The 17,064-nt window shown below is 37.8% G+C and overlaps 3 protein-coding genes and 1 non-coding gene across 7 annotated transcripts in view; 3 read left to right on the forward strand and 1 right to left on the reverse strand.

Moving 5' to 3' along the window:
• Positions 1-36: 36 nt before the first annotated feature.
• Positions 37-3,269, forward strand: LOC124639437 (RNA-binding protein 1). 3 transcript variants are annotated; one of them, XM_047176799.1, is made up of 5 exons: positions 37-182; positions 285-493; positions 1,374-1,445; positions 1,832-2,858; positions 2,946-3,269. In XM_047176799.1, the coding sequence occupies exons 2-4, from the start codon at positions 285-287 to the stop codon at positions 2,040-2,042; spliced, it is 492 nt and encodes a 163-aa protein (XP_047032755.1). In that variant the 5' UTR covers positions 37-182; the 3' UTR covers positions 2,043-2,858; positions 2,946-3,269. The 3 variants fall into 3 exon arrangements, with proteins under 3 accessions (XP_047032755.1, XP_047032772.1, XP_047032763.1); XM_047176816.1 differs by having other exon boundaries at positions 2,708-2,858; XM_047176807.1 differs by lacking the exon at positions 2,946-3,269 and having other exon boundaries at positions 1,832-2,361; positions 2,708-2,858.
• On the forward strand, positions 964-1,097 carry LOC124645314. Its single transcript, XR_006986207.1, has one exon. It is a non-coding gene; the product is annotated as a small nucleolar RNA SNORA53 (small nucleolar RNA).
• LOC124639427 (UDP-xylose and UDP-N-acetylglucosamine transporter-like) lies at positions 3,257-6,926 on the reverse strand. The gene is made up of 4 exons (XM_047176787.1): positions 6,580-6,926; positions 5,502-5,623; positions 4,798-5,065; positions 3,257-3,866 (listed from the first exon to the last, which is right to left on the reverse strand). Exons 1-4 carry the CDS (start codon positions 6,745-6,747, stop codon positions 3,501-3,503), a joined length of 924 nt encoding a protein of 307 aa, XP_047032743.1. The 5' UTR covers positions 6,748-6,926; the 3' UTR covers positions 3,257-3,500.
• Positions 6,927-11,581: 4,655 nt separating this feature from the next.
• The window catches only part of LOC124642531, a 102,200-nt gene continuing 96,717 nt past the window's right edge, over positions 11,582-17,064 (forward strand). For both annotated transcript variants that reach the window (XM_047180974.1, XM_047180975.1), the window contains exon 1: positions 11,582-11,931. In XM_047180974.1, the coding sequence (XP_047036930.1) occupies positions 11,877-11,931 (55 nt within the window). In that variant the 5' untranslated portion in view covers positions 11,582-11,876. The remainder of the gene's footprint in view (positions 11,932-17,064) is intronic.

The raw sequence follows: 17,064 nt of genomic DNA on the forward strand, positions 1-17,064 counted from the left end.
ATTATAATCATTCGATCAAAGACATTTCGCCCGAAACTTCATTCATTTTCTTCATTCCATTCACGACGTTGCTAACAAGCGACAGGGTCGAAGTTTGTGAATAAAATATTTGAGTTATTTCAGTACTCATCAAGTACTCAATTTATTTAATTTACTGTTACTAAAGTAGTGTAAAAGTCGATGTAAGTTTCACGTTATTTTATACAAACAGTAATTGTGAAAAGTGCAGAAATTACCAAAATGGCGTCCTTTAAAATGTTACACGTTGCTTTTACGTTTTCCAGATGTCTCGCTACCGAGAGTGGGACCTCTCTTGCAAGGTTTACGTGGGAAATCTTGGCACAAATGCATCTAAATATGAAATTGAGAAGGTATTCTCTAAATATGGAAACATCAGAAATGTGTGGGTGGCGAGAAACCCGCCAGGATTTGCTTTTGTGGAATTTGAAGATCCACGTGACGCTGAAGACTCCGTGCGTGGATTGGATGGCACGTAAGTATTCGTTTTATTGTAAACTCAGACATTTTTCACATTCCATCTGGTATTTTTTTCTAAATGTTTATGAAATGATGGAGTTGGCGAAGTGCATCCGCCATTTTAGTTTTGCTTGACCCACTTGGAGAGTGGTGGATACATCTAAATGTTTTTGAATATCCTCGTAAATTTAGTTGCAGTCGGAAATCAGTAATTACCTACCATGTTATTTATGAATGGTACCTAAGCACGCCGCTGAAGTTATCGATCCACTTAAACCGTCTGACGAGACGCCCCAGACTTAAATGTTTTATGAGGTTGTGCTGTGAAAGCTCTGTTTGATATCGAGGCATTTTCAACTCTAAGGACCCTTGCATGAGAATCCAAATTTCGAAATACTTATAAACCATACGATAGCCTTGCTGCTATGGCGTTGACTGCCGATCGATAGGTTGCGAGTTCAAATCTCAACCTGCGCCGTAGTTTTGTGCACGCTCCTTAGATCCGTTTCATCCTCAATGTGAAACGCTTGAGTCATAAGTGTGCTAGATCATGATACCTCCATACTAAGACTGAGATGTGGTATTCCTATGGATGGCACTTGTCTTGGAATGGGGAACATTTTTATTTAAACTACTTTCGTACTATTTGCTAAATACGCATCTTTGGATGTTCATTAACTTTTGCTTGACCTAAATTCCCTTATGTAAGTAATGTTGAGTAGGTACATAAGATAGCAATATTTTCGTCAGGAATATTAATTTTCGTGCAATATAGGTTACCTACATATATATACCTATTATCGGTTATACCTAACATCTTCTTGATTGAGCAGCTGTCTGCAAAGCAACAATTCTTTTGAATTTTTAGTTGAATTGTTTTTCGTTTTTGTTTCTAGTCGATGCTGTGGCACTCGTATCAGAGTAGAAATGTCTAACGGCCGCACCAGAAGAGATCGCAGATACTCCAGGTATGTTGAAAACTCATTTCGTTTTCTTTGGAGTTCTTTACCAATAAATTTCTATACAAAACAATGGGGATTATTAATGATTGTGTCATTAAATTATCTATTATGTACAATCTAATGACAAAAGCTGAGTAATGATTATAAAATTAATGGGGAGTACTCACTAGAAATGATCATTAACAGTTGTGTACCTTCATTATCATTATTTAACTCTGAAAAGCTCTACTACCAAGCAAATGCAAAACTAATTACATATTTGCTTTTGACACAAATACCTGTACTGAACTGTAATTTAAGATGTTACTGTTTTAATAAAATCTGCTAAAAACAAGTAGCTAAGTAAGTTGATCTGGAAATATTAAAAGTGGTGGGTGTTGGAACGTTTGCAGGTCCATTTTATCAACCAACCACCAACACACCAACGACCTCACCACATGTGTTCACCACAACTACGGCTCGTTAACCAATCTGACATCCGCGAACGCCGCTCGCAACAACATCCCGCTCAACTTCTGCGATCGGCTCTCCAAACTTCTGCGCGCAGCCGAAGTCTCCAACATCTGCGTCCCTATAACTTACCTCCTGACCGCCATCACCTAGTCCCCAACCGTAATCCGAACCTGGACTTGAATAAATGCATTATAGAGAGCCACACAGTATAGGAACCTACAACTGTCCTGAATGTCATTGCAACTCCTAATGCTTCACCGACTGCACACACTCGTCGTCACCGTGGCACCGAGCTAGAATACAACCTAAGGCGATCGACTTCCCCGTGTTACCGCAATTTTTCTTGAAACTTCCAATTAATGCCACCGTTCGACGGAAGATAACATTGAAACGCCTCCGCCTCAGTAATATCCCTTCGGCCTCACAGCAGCCCCACAACGGTCGACCTTCGCAGGCTCACCATTTCTCGGTACTTTTTAAATCCTATACTTAGAACCTTACCTTGCCTAATACTTAGAATTAGAGAAAATCGTCGTGTTGGCGTTTAAGGTGTAGGTAACTAGGGTTTTGAGTAATGTAGATGTAAATGTTAAATGGGGCCCCAAATATAGCAAACTAAGACTAAATTTTACAAGACTACACATATTGAGTTATGTAAATTGAACAAAGCGGTCAGTAAATAAGTCAGTTTCTTTGTAATGAGGGGATAGATGTAAATTCAATCGCCGTCTAATTGAATGTCCTTGAGGTGTAGAAGTTGCCATGTGTTTCATAGTGGAGAGACTGGGCTTGAAATAATGTGGGTATGTTGATAGATCCCGCAGTCGCAGTCCGCGCCGACGCTCGTACTCGCGCGGCCGGTCCGGCTCTCCGCGCCGATCGCCGTCGGTGCGCCGCCGCTCGCCATCAGTACGTCGCTCACGGTCTCGCGACCGCCGCAGCCGCTCTGACAGCAAGAGCAGATAGGTACGTACCTTCATTTTTATTCCCTTTACATCATATCCGTAAGCGCGCCTCATTACGATGTACTTAATAGAGAATTATCGTTTTCAGATAATGAACTACATTGACAGTTGAAGAAGTTTTAATTAATTGGACAAATATTCTGTAATATAAGTGACGTGAAGTGAATAGAGCGATTGAGTGTATGGATTTGAAGTAGGTTGCATACAAGTATATATTTTCTCATATAATGGTACAAGCAGCTTCATCTTGTCGATCGTATGTAGTTACTTTAGTTTGCTTGTAAGGTTGTATATTTTTATTTCTGTAGATACCTTACAAAAGTTGTATAATTTTCTTGTTTAAGAATCACCTATAGTTTACATACAAAATATTTTTAAGATGACTAAATAAATGTGGGATTTAAAAGTGAAATATTTTTTATTCAATATGTCCTACTTATAAAATACATAAAGTGTACTTAAGAAGTGTAAAAATATAATTTATCATAAATGCAAACAGTGTATAAGTTAAAATATAGCTAAGAATAACACAAAATATAATATTTTAAATCTCAAAGATCTGGAAGGCCGAATTTCACAATTTTAATACATAAATATATCACTACGAGACATTATTTACCTAAAGGAATGTCATGGTACCTACCTACTTTAGTTTACTTTTCATGGTGACTGGTTGTTGCCGTTTAGCAGAGAAAAAGTCAAAATACACGCATGTACCGACAGCAACCAAAAGAGTTCCTATTACGTGAAAAATATTTAAATTATTTTTAAAAACTATGGTGGAGATCAATAGAGATGCAAACTTCCTCAGTGTTAGTATGAAGGTCACTGTGACCGAAGTCTCTTTGGTTGCCAAGTCATGGACTGAATGTGTGCAATAGAATTGAGAAAGAATGTTCAACCCAATTAAAAGCCATCCATCTAAGGGAAGATCTGTTGACTCGTTCATCAATTGGGAGGAGATTCCGAAGAATAATGGCATTGGAATGGCGTGTGTGTAAAACAGCATCTGCAAAATAGAGATAATATTAAATAATCTTCACCAGGCGACTACGGTAAAACAGTTACCGTTTCGTAACAAGTACCTAGTTTAGAAAAAATTCTCCCGTCCGAAACCCCTGACCTGATTTTGCATAGGTACCCAAAAAATTAAGCTGAATAAATAAAATAAAGTCTTAAAAACATCTATTTTATGATGTATAATTAGCCGAAATTGCCTACAAAATAACTGATAACCGGCGAAAATAACACTAATTATGCAATTAGTATTTTATTACATACCTTAAGAAGATAAAGATATTTGCCCAAACTGCTAATAATGGTTATATTATAGATAAGGTCTTTTTATTATCACTGTTAATGAACAGTGATAATAAAAATGTAAGATATTTATCTAGCTAGCTATCTTGTAACTTCTATTCATTCATTTAATACAGCCTATACAAGCTGTTTATTTGCATCCGTGCCATATTCAAGGAGGTAATTATGCTAATGATTCTCGACCCAAATCAATAAAAAAAATTGGTACGTATTTTTTTTTCTTTAATTTTTTTTCGGAATTCCGTATATGTCATCTAGCCTTATTTAAACTTGACGCGTACGTTACTGGCGTTAAAACCGTGCTGCACCCTCACACAAACGCAAACACAAAGCATACGCAACGATTACTCATAAATTTCATTCATAAAATTGGATTACTTCGGAAATACCACGACATTACAATGACAAAAAAAGCAGTGCATATTAGTTATTTCCCATCTACTGTAATTCCAATCGATTATTTACGTATTGTATGTCCTCCTCCTGAACTATGGCACAAATGCAAATCAACACCTTGTATTATGTAAGAAGACATGGCATGTCATAATATTATTAATTTTCTTGTATGGCAAAATGCTCTAACAAGCCATAAAAAGTAAGTACATAATGTTGTTTGTTACCTCATTAGGGTGTTTCCCGTATTTTGAATACAACCTCTCCTGTTGAAGTCCAGTAAAGGCACCGGTTATTAGTGTTGCCAGTAAGATAGTTACTCCTATGCACCAATATAGGAATGTCCCTTTATTTTCCTCATCCGTTGGGGCTCCTCCGTACATAGCCAGTGCTACTCCGGCACTTATAAGTATTGAGCCTATTGCATTGTTTAGCTTTGGCATTTGTTTCTTCACACAGCAGTACACTAGCATGCTAGCTGGTGAGGATGCTGACCTGGAAACGAGAGACCATAACTCTTAGAAAGTTGAATCAACACTTCAAAAGAATTGACAAATATGACTGCTTGCGCAATACTTTCATAAGTACAGACTCAACTAATACAGGCAGATTAGTGCATTAGAAAAATCAGATTATACTAGACAATCAGAAATTTTTAAATTCAATATCACAAAGCAAGATGTAGAACAAGCATGCTTAAGCCAGAGGACCTTTTTCCTTAATGCTAGAGAATATTTTCAACTAGCTGTTTTCCCACACTTGCATCCTTGTCCAATGGGTACAACTTTTGCCCGTACGACGAAAGTTACTTGGGAAGAATGTAGCTTTCGAACAGTGTAAGAATTTCTCAATTTGGTTCAGTAGTTTCGAGTATTTCTTCTTTTTATATTACTGCCTAGTATAGATGCAATAATAAACTATAAATAGTTACCGTATTATCATATGCAATGTGGAGGGCACATGCAAGGCGTAAACATAGTTATTAGCCACAGTAGTTATGAAGAAGAGGCTGACTAGCATCACATACTGCTTTAGAGGTATCTTTGGACCTACCTGAAAGAATTTAAGTTGATTAGTAGGTAAGTAAGAAAAAAGAATAGAAATAAGTAGGTATAGAAATTGTATGAGTGATGTAAGATAGCACTTGGGATCATGGGAGTTCAAACTGGTGTTAAATACAAAGCATGTATTGGATATATAAAATTTCACTTCTTACAATTGAAGTAGATATAATAGAAAGATAGAAAAAAAAAAAAAAAAAAAAAAGTCACGATGGCCTAGGGGGTAAAGGACCAACCTCTCAAGTATGATCCCAGGTCAGGCAAGTACCAATGCAACTTTTCTATGTTTGTATGTACTTTCTAAGTATATCTTAGACACCACTGACTGTGTTTCGGATGGCACGTTAAACTGTAGGTCCCGGCTGTCATTGAACATCTTTGGCAGTCGTTACGGGTAGTCAGAAGCCAGTAAGTCTGACACCAGTCTAACCAAGGGGTATCGGGTTGCCCGGGTAACTGGGTTGAGGAGGTCAGATAGGCAGTCGCTTCTTGTAAAGCACTGGTACTCAGCTGAATCCGGTTAGACTGGAAACCGACCCCAACATGATTGGGAAAAAGGCTCGGAGGATGCCACAATTGAAGTAGATAAGCCCCTATTAGAATCCGTTTGGAAACTGAAAACAAGGTCAGTTTATCAATTTTTCACTCTATAACAAATGATTACCTATGTTAAGTAGGTATACCTAAAAAATGAGTGACATTCCAGGTTAATAGCTAAACTACTTTGAGAAATTTCTACTTGGACTTGGAAACTACCTACTTAAGTAATTAAATTCTTATTGTTTCTAAGCAATGCAAGCTTCTTGCAATAAGATATGAATAAACATATTTTTAAAACCATACAAAAGGATGCTGAAGGGCGATTGATTCACGCAAAAGGAAAATAACAAAATTAAATCATAAGAACATCACAAACTGACGTAATTAGTTCTCTGTAAAATGACTCACCGTTCCAAACTTTGCAGTAACTACGAACCCATATAAACTAATAAAGAAGAATTGTAAAAAGGTAACTAAATTAGCGCTGCTTGGCCTCTTTGCCATAAGAATTTCCATAAGAAAAGCGCTGGAACAACATCCTATAAAAACGTTTACTGTCGTTCGCGAAACACCCATTTTGAATACTTTATTTTAACACTCGTTCAGCTTTATATTTCTCGCCAGTAAATTTTTGATATATTCGCATTACTAAGTTTTAAAAAAGAATAACTTATTCCGTATTCGCGGAAATTCGTATTTTTTACGGCGCCCGCGCACCCAGCTTGACACAGACCACTATACTGACACTGACAGATAAACAGAAATTCTATTGTGACGTGACTGACGTTTAGGCGTTTATGACGATAGTCACGTACTAACTGTCAAAGTGTCGTTAGTCTTGGGGTGGCCCGGCTAAAAATATTATTACCCCATTATTGCGGTACCTACTGATATGTTCAGTATTAAAAAAAAATTATATACATTAATATTACGAAGTTATCAGATTTTCGACATTTTGTTTGTTAATTGAACGAGCTAGTCTCAGTAACGGTCTGATTTTAAAACGCTTTACCGAAAATGGTTAAAGGACGGCTATTTTTAACCTCGGTACGCGAATTATTTCTCAGGGGTTGCAAGACCATGAAAACCATAAAATAATTTCATACTACCCATATGAAATTTGAAAGACAACGAATTGACAGTCTCCTTCCATTTATGGAAGTTGGTTGAAATGTGGTGAATGTAAAATAACCACTAACAATAGAAGCAATTAGCATTGCCATTCAACGTGGCAATGCAGCCAGTCTTCTGGGCACGTTTCCGGGGGACAGCGATGCGGAAGAGTACTTCGACGCCTAACCCTCAACTGGTTTTTGGTTTTGTTATTTTTTATTCCCTTTTTATTCTTGTTTGTAGTTAAGTTGTAGGGAATAATTTAGTTTGTAAATATACATTACATATTTTACATTACATTACATTACATATTTAGTTTATAAATATGTCGGAGGCGTCATCAGGATGGATGGCACTATCGTCCGACATCAGGTAGGATAATCGAGCAAAGAGATAACTCAAAGAAACTCAAAACTCAAACAAACTCAAAACTCAAACGTTTATACAAATTAGTCAGAACAAAAGACAGCCCCCAAAACGCCCGCCCTTCGCCACTTCCTATGTGTTTTGGCTGGGGAGAAGAAGTACGAGTACGTAACGAAATGCAGTAACGCGACGACTCCTCGAAGACTCGACGAAGCCTCAATGAAGACTGAACTAAGACTCAACCGAGCCACGCTGACCGCCACGACTCTGCCAAGCGCGCCAAATTGTTGATTCACCGGAAACGCCACCAGAGGGCGCGCTTGCGTCTCGTTCAGTGACCGTAGTTACTATTGACTATCTCCGACACGGCCATAACTGACATACACACGTCCTCGTGTGGCTCTACATTGTACCTGGTGACAAAAGAAAACAAAACTGGAGTAACTTTTCAGCTCGGCCTACCTGACTACACGATTAGGAATGACAAAATAATTTTAAACAAAACAGGATCGAAATATTTAGAAAGAATGCCACAATCTTAAAATCAATCGAAATCAGATCACACAATCTCGAATCATTGCACCATGTAAATGATCGAGACAGACCTAAGTCAATCAGGAATCGATAGGCTCCAGTCCTTCTCACTGGGCGTGTCAAAGATGAAAAATGATCAGTCCTTCTCACTGATAAGTTGTCACAATGACGATATCTTTGACACAAGCAGTCCAGTCCTCACTGGAATACTCCTAGGATCTACCCAAGGGATATCAGTCCTTCTCACTGATATGGTAAGGTAGGAATTGCATCTGAACAATGAACTTTGCAATGGAAATATTAGCATTAACTTGAAATAAAATCAGCGAAATCAATTCGAACAAAATCAGTCGCAAACATCAGTCAGATACAATTATCATGCGTGCATTAGTTAGAGTTCGATGAAGTACCAAATCAACAGCAACTAAATCTAATTCAGTTGGAATCTCAGCTTGGGGCATCTTTCTAATGCGATCGTGGGCATACTCGTAGGCTCATTAAGAGCTAAAGAGGCTATTAAGAGTTAAAGATTTCAAAACATAGCGATCACCTTCAAGTAACTCAAGAACTTAAAATGGCCCTTTAAACTTAGGGTCAAGTTTAACTGGATTGCGCTCTTCATTTTTTATTAAAACTAGGTCACCAACTTATTAACGAGACAGACGCCTCTCAAGCTTATTAGTGTCATATGACAAATAACCTCAACATAAAGCAAAAATGGATCGGTCTCACCGGATTTCACTCAACGTGCGTGACGATCGCACATCGCTATGGCGCGCAGTACAGCAAGGCTTTCGCGGATGTGAAGCCACGGAGATGCACGAGCACCAACACTCCGAACTCACGATGACACGTCAGGCTCCTAGCAGGCAGCTGGGATGCTCCGCAGTAATTTTGTCGCCATATTGCACAATAACCACCGTCATTGTTGAAACATGAAACAAAGACAAATTCGGTTAATTTTCTAGCATACCCTCAACAACTAGCTTGACATGTAACAATGGAAAACGATACCATTACCATAACCGTGGTTACCATACTTGTACCTTCGCTGAAATTCTTAATGAATGTTCTACTACAAACTCCATTTTAAATTATCGACGTTCCATTATTTTTTTTTTTTGTTAGTGGGTAGAAATTTATCTTCGCATGGCGAATTCGAAACGCATGTGGGCTCGGATTGCATCCCACTTCTGATGTCGGAGGCGTCATCAGGATGGCACTATCGTCCGACATCAGGTAGGATAATCGAGCAAAGAAATAACTCAAAGAAACTGAAAACTCAAACGTTTATTCAAATTAGTCAGAACAAAAGACAGCCCCCAAAACGCCCGCCCTTCGCCACTTCCTATGTGTTTTGGCTGGGGAGAAGAAGTGGCGGAACAAACTCCCCAGCAACACAAGTCTGTCTGTTAGGTTAGAAGAACCATTACAATTCAAAAATCACAAGACTTTACAATAACACTAGATACACTACACGTAACGAAATGCAGTAACGCGACGACTCCTCGAAGACTCGACGAAGCCTCAATGAAGACTGAACTAAGACTCAACCGAGAGTGCGCTAAGACTGAGCTCCGCGGACGCCACGCTGACCGCCACGACTATGCCAAGCGCGCCAAATTGTTGATTCACCGGAAACGCCACCAGAGGGCGCGCTTGCGTCTCGTTCAGTGACCGTACTATTGACTATCTCCGACAAATATATAAAATGTAGTATTAAGAAGTAGAATAGTAACTTTGTATATAAATGTATTACAATAACGTATGTAAATAAAGTATTATTTTATTTTCGTATAATTAAAACATAAAAAAATAGAAGCAATATAATATGAAGTTCTTTCTGAGATTATATTTTCAAAAGTCTAAAAAAATGTAATTCCTTAACTAATTACGCTTATATTTTGGGAACGCATGCTCTGTAATTATTGGCAACACTGATGCACGAGTTGCCAACGTTTTCACCACTAAGTAGATGGTAGAAAAAAATAATAGCATTAACATTTTGTGACTCATACACAAGTGATATAATCTTTATCTACTTGTTTGTAGGGAACCTGTTTGCTCCAATAGTTTTTACCACATTTTTTCTTCAAGGTTAGGCAAGGGCGATGAAACGTAATTTGAAATTCCACCTTAAGAATATTGGTATCGCCGAATTAGGCGATATGACGAAGGTTACTACGCAGTGAGAAGAGTAAATAAGTACCAAAAGTAAATTGTTCGTCTACATTGCCATAAAATAGTTCCTAAGAGAGGAAATGATTGGTTTTTAGTTACTTACGTTTTGTTTTAGTATTTGGGAACTCAGGGGTCCCCTTTGTTCGTCACGGAGAGGTTCAAGTGAAAGTCATTAGTACGTGTAACCATGTATTTCACTGGTCGTCATCGATACATATAATATCACTATAAGCTATTAACACCACGGAGGAATAATGTTCTACTCGAAGCCTTTGTAATAAAGTAGTTTTGTGTCGAGTAATTATTCGTGTCCGTTGGAAAAAAGATGTGTTCCATAGATAACCAATGTCTATATGAAAACATAATAAAATTCTCGGGTTGCCAGCGCAGTGGCGTCCGGAAACGCCACACCACCCCCCCCACGGAGAGGGATAACCCGATGTCTATATGAAAACATAATAAAATTCTCGGGTTGCCAGCGCAGTGGCGTCCGGAAACGCCACACCACCCCCCCCACGGAGAGGGATAACCCGATGTCTATATGAAAACATAATAAAATTCTCGGGTTGCCAGCGCAGTGGCGTTCGGAAACGCCACAAGTAGTATTTTTATGTAGGTAGATGACTAAAAATAAAGAGGTCTGTCTACCATGTAGTCTAGTTTTTTGTTTCTAACAAACAATAACCATAATACCTGATAAAATACCTGATGGCCAACAATTCCTGATCCTGCATTCCGGATGCAAGTTTACAGATCAGTCTAGATTTCAGTCATTTTCCCAGGATTTTCTTTAGTTTAGTACTTGGGAGTCTGTTTATAGCAGTTTCCAGTCTTATCTACTTAAGGTATCTGATGATATGACATCGGTACTCAATTTAAGACAGTCAAGTCAATGATCTATTACATTTCTTGCTTGACCTGGAATCGAACTCGCACTCTCGTACTTGAGAAGCCGGCGCTTTAACCGCTACGCCACACCGGCGTGCTTACTGCTTGAGTGCCTAAGGCCTAAAGATTTCCGACAGTTTCACCGCAATTCAGGACGGTTGAGGAAATATTGAGTGCATGCAATGAAAGATTGGATACACTGTAATGGCGCGATAGGGAGTACCTCAGTCTACCTACTGCCGCGTCGCAACAGTCGTGAGTCGTAGGTAAATAGGTAACCGCCCAAACAAGCCTCGCGCCACAGCCGCCGAGCCCGGTACCAACGAGTTGGTTAATCAACTATCGAGTGTGCCTGTGCAAGTCTGCCTCGCCGCGTTCAGTCGCGCGGACGTGTTGTTTCGCGCCAAAATGATAGCTCCGTTCCGATTTCACGCATCGAGAGTTTAAACGATCGCTTCAACTGTTATTTTTTACTCTGATCAAAATCAACAGTTTTTAGTGATGTGAGTGATAATAAGTGACTAGTGATTGTATCTGTTTTAATTTTTATTCAAATACACAATGCAAACAGTTAATTTTTTTGATTATTTGTCAAGTGTGAACGAAATTGCACTGTTGGGAAAATGTTGACAGGATTCCTAGTGTTGTGTGTGCTCCTTTTAAATATATTCCCGTCAGGTAAGTGACTGTAATTTAATTTGATTATTTAAAGCGACCTTCGAGATTGAATGTATTGTTGTTTTTGTACAACCGGTATTGCAAAAAATATGTTAATCAGAATTAGTTCGTTCTACTACAAAATAGAAGGTAGAATTCCTTGATGTCATAGGTACCTTCCAAGACTCAGGCAGTACTCCTATTGAGAAAACTTTTATGCAGGGACCTATTTAATTTCTCCTAGGAAGATAATTTTTACCTAGTTAAAGACTTAAAAGGCAATAATCCCAAATTAAGCCAATATTTATTCCCACCTAAGTGTTGGTTAAGAAGATTTTGATATGCTTACGGAGCTAAGCTACTTAACTGTTACCCCACCAGCGGAGCGTGACGAAATAAATTAATTTGCACGCCTTGCTAAATTAAATTAGCATAGTTTTTTCTCCGTCGCAAGTAAATAACTAATGTTATCTTAACGTCTACCTGATATTTCTCAACATTAACACGAATAGCATTTTAGGAGTTTTGATAACTTTGCAAGTGTATGTAGATGAACAGCTTGGATCTTCATTAGATTTTGGTACTGACCGAAATAAACATTCAATACTAGATAAGGGTACTTACTTTCTAAAATAATCTTTTGTCGTGTGGGTACGTAACTTAGGTACTACGTACGTATCTGCCCCAGTAATTCCTTAAAATTGGGATTACTTCTAAAAGAAAATATTTCGAGCGTTCTGAAGGACCCCATTGTGAAAATGTTATAGAACTTCCGACGAAAATAAAAAATAATTCGTTAAATATAGCCTGTGTTAAAGACCTACCTAGACCTGTATTTATAATGAAGTTGCATGATAGCTGAAGCTAAAGATAGAACGGTAGTTATAGCATGTTTACTGCAAGCCATCAATTACCTACGGTGTGTCGTTGCGCACACGCACCTAGATGTTTATCATGCTCGTTTCTTAAGATAATTATGGTAACAATGTCTGATACAAGTTATGCTTAGGACGGTGATAGCAGGTACCTACCTACTTACCTACCTACCAACTAAGGCAGAATTGATGGCCAAGGAAGTCGAAAGGCGATAATAAAGAAGCAAATGTGCCGGTTTACTCAATGCTGACGATACTGAAAATCAAATATTTGCAAATAAGGTACTTCTCTAAAGTTCCAATCTAAGAAAATCTCTTCACAGTCACCTTGACGAGGTGAGGTATTATCGTATCATAAGAATTTATAGGCCCACCATGTCCAATAGAGTACGAGAAATCTCACCCCAAGCCTACTAGATTTAAAAGTTACGAAAAAGCCACGATATTCCAAAACATTCTTTACTACTCCGATTTTGAGCTCAGAGGGTTCCACAATATTTAATGCTTCATTCATTTGTTTTGCGTTCAACTCGCAGACTAGCTTATTCGATCCCTAGGCTTCAACAATATAAACTAGTGGTAAATACTATCCTACACACACGCGCGGTTTTATACACGCTGTTAATTGTGTAATTACTGGCTATAAGGAAAATCTATTGTTCGTAAATCAATAGGACGAGAGGAAGCACGTTAGCCTAGCTGAGCAAAGGTCATGAACATAAAAAAAGTTATTCATTTTAAAGCTTCTGTAAAAGAAGTTGGGTACTAGTGACTTCACCACAGTTAAAATGTACGAACAAAACACTACAACTTTCGTGAATTAACTTTGCCGTTCTGAAGTACTACATTTGATGCCTCTTAAATCATCACCTTTTATTATGACAAGCTGTAATTATAATTCGCTTTTTAGTCCTCATACCTACATCAATGTAGGTACCTACGTAACAGTTTCTTTGTAGGTATTATAACAACAACTGGTCTTATAGCAACAGCGTTTGCAAAATAACGTGGGAAAACCACAATAAATAGGGGAGAACATAAAATGTTGAAAATAAAACTACAATTTAGTAGTTTGATCACGTCCTAAAGAATTTATGGCAAGTCAGCGACTTTGCAGCAATCTGAATGTGTTGTAATTTTCCTAGAAAATGTAGACCTGAGCCATTAAAATTCCATGGGTTTTTGGCGTTGTGTTAAAAAAAATTGTATGCTTGAACTATGAAATTGTTCTCATTGCAACAAACCCGCTTATATGAGTCTGAACATTTGGTTTTGAAGTCTAAATAACAACAAATACAGAAGCTGCAATTCATTAAAATAAAAATAACAGTTTTGAGAGATGTACAAAATCATATTTTATTGTTGGTGTCATCATTCATTAAATCATAAATTATCTGAGTCCCGAAGAAGATGGGAGCATTAACGAAAGTAATATAAGCAAGCAAGTGGATCAACCACAAATCAAATCATCACTGTCACGGCCAGTGCCACGCGCCAAATGGCACGCGAAGAAACGTAACATAACTCAAAATAGAAGCCATCAACTATTTGGCAAAACGTCCTAACTGGGGAAGGGAAAAGTGGGAACTATAGAACAAATTATAGTTAAGGTATAAGAATGGAAACAGCCTTGGTATATATTTGTATAATGATGTAGGTATAACAGCTGAAATAAAGACCAAAAACATAACATAAACTTTCCAGTCCATGCGTTCAAATTAAAATAAGGCAGTCGCAAAGAAAAGAAAATCTCGGATTCAACAGAAGCATTCGACAAAAGTAATCATAGCAATAACGACTTCATCATCAGCTTAGCCTTATACCAACTGTGTTGGGGTCGGCTTCCAACCTAACCGACAGCTGAGTACCAGTGTGTTACAAGGAGCGACTATCTATGATGCCAATAAGAGAGTCATTAACGAACCATCTTTCATTGAACACAGAAACGAAAAGTCGATGGCAACGAGCTATTTCGAGGAGGAGAGGAGTGAACTCACGGCGATGTCTGCCAAGATTCAATAACAAATAACGTGTTTTGAAACAATCCCACGTGTAGGCTACGCAATGTCTGAATCAACATTGTTATATCAAAGAAATTATCTACAACCACATGTACTACGCTAGAAATACCAGCTATTTCTATTGTCACTATGATTAATTTTAGAGTAGATTCCGATCTCATTACATGCATCTGTTTCTTACACTGTAGACTGTTTTTTCGTATTCATTTGTTTTCTAGCGTCACGTATTCTTCAGAAATTATCATCATAATTATTCCTTTACCACTCAAGTGGGCAGTTGTTTCCGAGGAAACTTAATTCACTTTAATCCCTCTTATATTTTATACTTATAACTTGATTTTCTTGTTATAATATCTTAAAGATAAGAAATGTCAAGCGTTTCGTGACGAAATCTTCTTACGCAGCTATTACGCTTTTTGCAAAATTCTATAGTTTCGCCAATTTTATTTCGAGATATGACTTAAGCAGCACTAATTACCTAGAAACGACAGCTTGCCAAACACAGGAACTGAAAACAATTTGCTCCGAAGCTCTAATTACATGCTCTCGCTTTATTTAATGCAATAATCATTCCATGGAGTGCCTATTTACAATTCTGTCTAGCGTAATGCGAATATCTTAATCTGTATCTAAAATCTAGTTATTGCTATTAGCAACAGTTTTCAAGATCCTCTCTATAGCTTGATTGATCAATGAAAAATTCTCGAGTCACCTTCGAACCACATCAACGCCCGCCCGAGCAAATCATGGCTCTCGTATTTGACCCCAGAAATGTAATGCCAATTAAAAGTAATATGGTCAAGCGTCAAAACATCTGATGACGCTATCGAACTATTTCAGGGTCAATTATAATTTGTTGGAATGTCTGTAATACATAATATTGTTGAAAACAAACAAATGAAATAACTTCAAGATGCAACGAGAACTATAGATGGCTTCGGATAATCGTAATCTGATTCAAGGGGTGCAGTTAATGCTGTTTGCAGCCATCTTACGAAGCTATAGAAAATATCTTTTACATAACATAAGCCATACGCTTAGAATGTTCTCGCATTGTGACTTAAGTTTCCTCTTGTGAAGGAACGGGTTATATCAGACCACCTATGACGAGTTCGGAAAACGTCACTTGTTTTTTGTTTTTTTGGCTTGCCGATTCAATTGTCTTGTTTAGTGAATCAAGGACTTATGACTTATCCTTTCAAACTGTTATTAATAGTTACTTTGCTGGTTCACACTTAAATAAAAAGGGCCGTAATCATACACAATAGGTAAATTAAACCGACACAAGTGTAGAACCAGATCTCGATACACGTATACACACATACAGGGTTGGAATACTAGACGGTATCCGCATCCAAGTGTGCCAACAAACGGTTGACCTGGCCGACCGGCGCCCCAGCGCTCTGGGAACCAACACATGGGAACACAGCCGTCACACATAGCCATCAAACCATACGTACCACCATGGCATACGAAATTTTGTACTTCGACGAAGATTCTGTAAATGAGACGACTGATATTCTTGAGTAAATAAACGATGATGAATGAGAATTAGGTGTGTGTAGAAGATGACTACTTGTCTACGCATGAATAAAATATAAAATAAACTTGAGTGAACACTTTATATTTACATAAAATGGTATATAAATTACAGAGATAACCTCTACAGCAGGTACATAATATGAAGCTTTCACTCCGGTTACTTGCGCAATTAACTCGAAGGATACAAAGGCTACGTATGATTTATCTCAACTTTTTTCTTCACAAGGTGAACTAGATCGTTGAGTCACCATCGCCAAAATTGATGGCATCAGTAATTTTTTGGTAGATCAGGAAATGTTGGTGGAAGGTTAAGGTGAACCTATGATTTTAAACGATGCGTTTATTAGTTTAACTACATCTTGAAAGATATGTTGGCATTTATGGCAGAGAATAAGTATATTTTTACTAACCCGTGTTATCGAAGGACTAAAGAGCAAAGTTTCAGACACCAATCCCAATAATAGAATCAATGGGCTAAACAAAAACAGAATTCATATCTAAAAATGACATTGTAATAGGGATTCCTGGACCATAAAACTAAATTAAATGAATTTTCAGACTTTTAACAATGACGTGGTTTTCTTCTTTCTGAGCCTTGATGGTAGCACGTCCTACACCAAAGTCAATGTCGACTTTGTTTACCACAACAATTTTTTTATTAATTCACTGACCCTAAATAAATAAATAAATAAACCCTGTACCACGTCATTCTGTTT

This window comes from Helicoverpa zea, chromosome 2 (genome assembly GCF_022581195.2).
Source record: "Helicoverpa zea isolate HzStark_Cry1AcR chromosome 2, ilHelZeax1.1, whole genome shotgun sequence".
NCBI classification, from domain to species: Eukaryota; Metazoa; Arthropoda; class Insecta; order Lepidoptera; family Noctuidae; genus Helicoverpa; species Helicoverpa zea.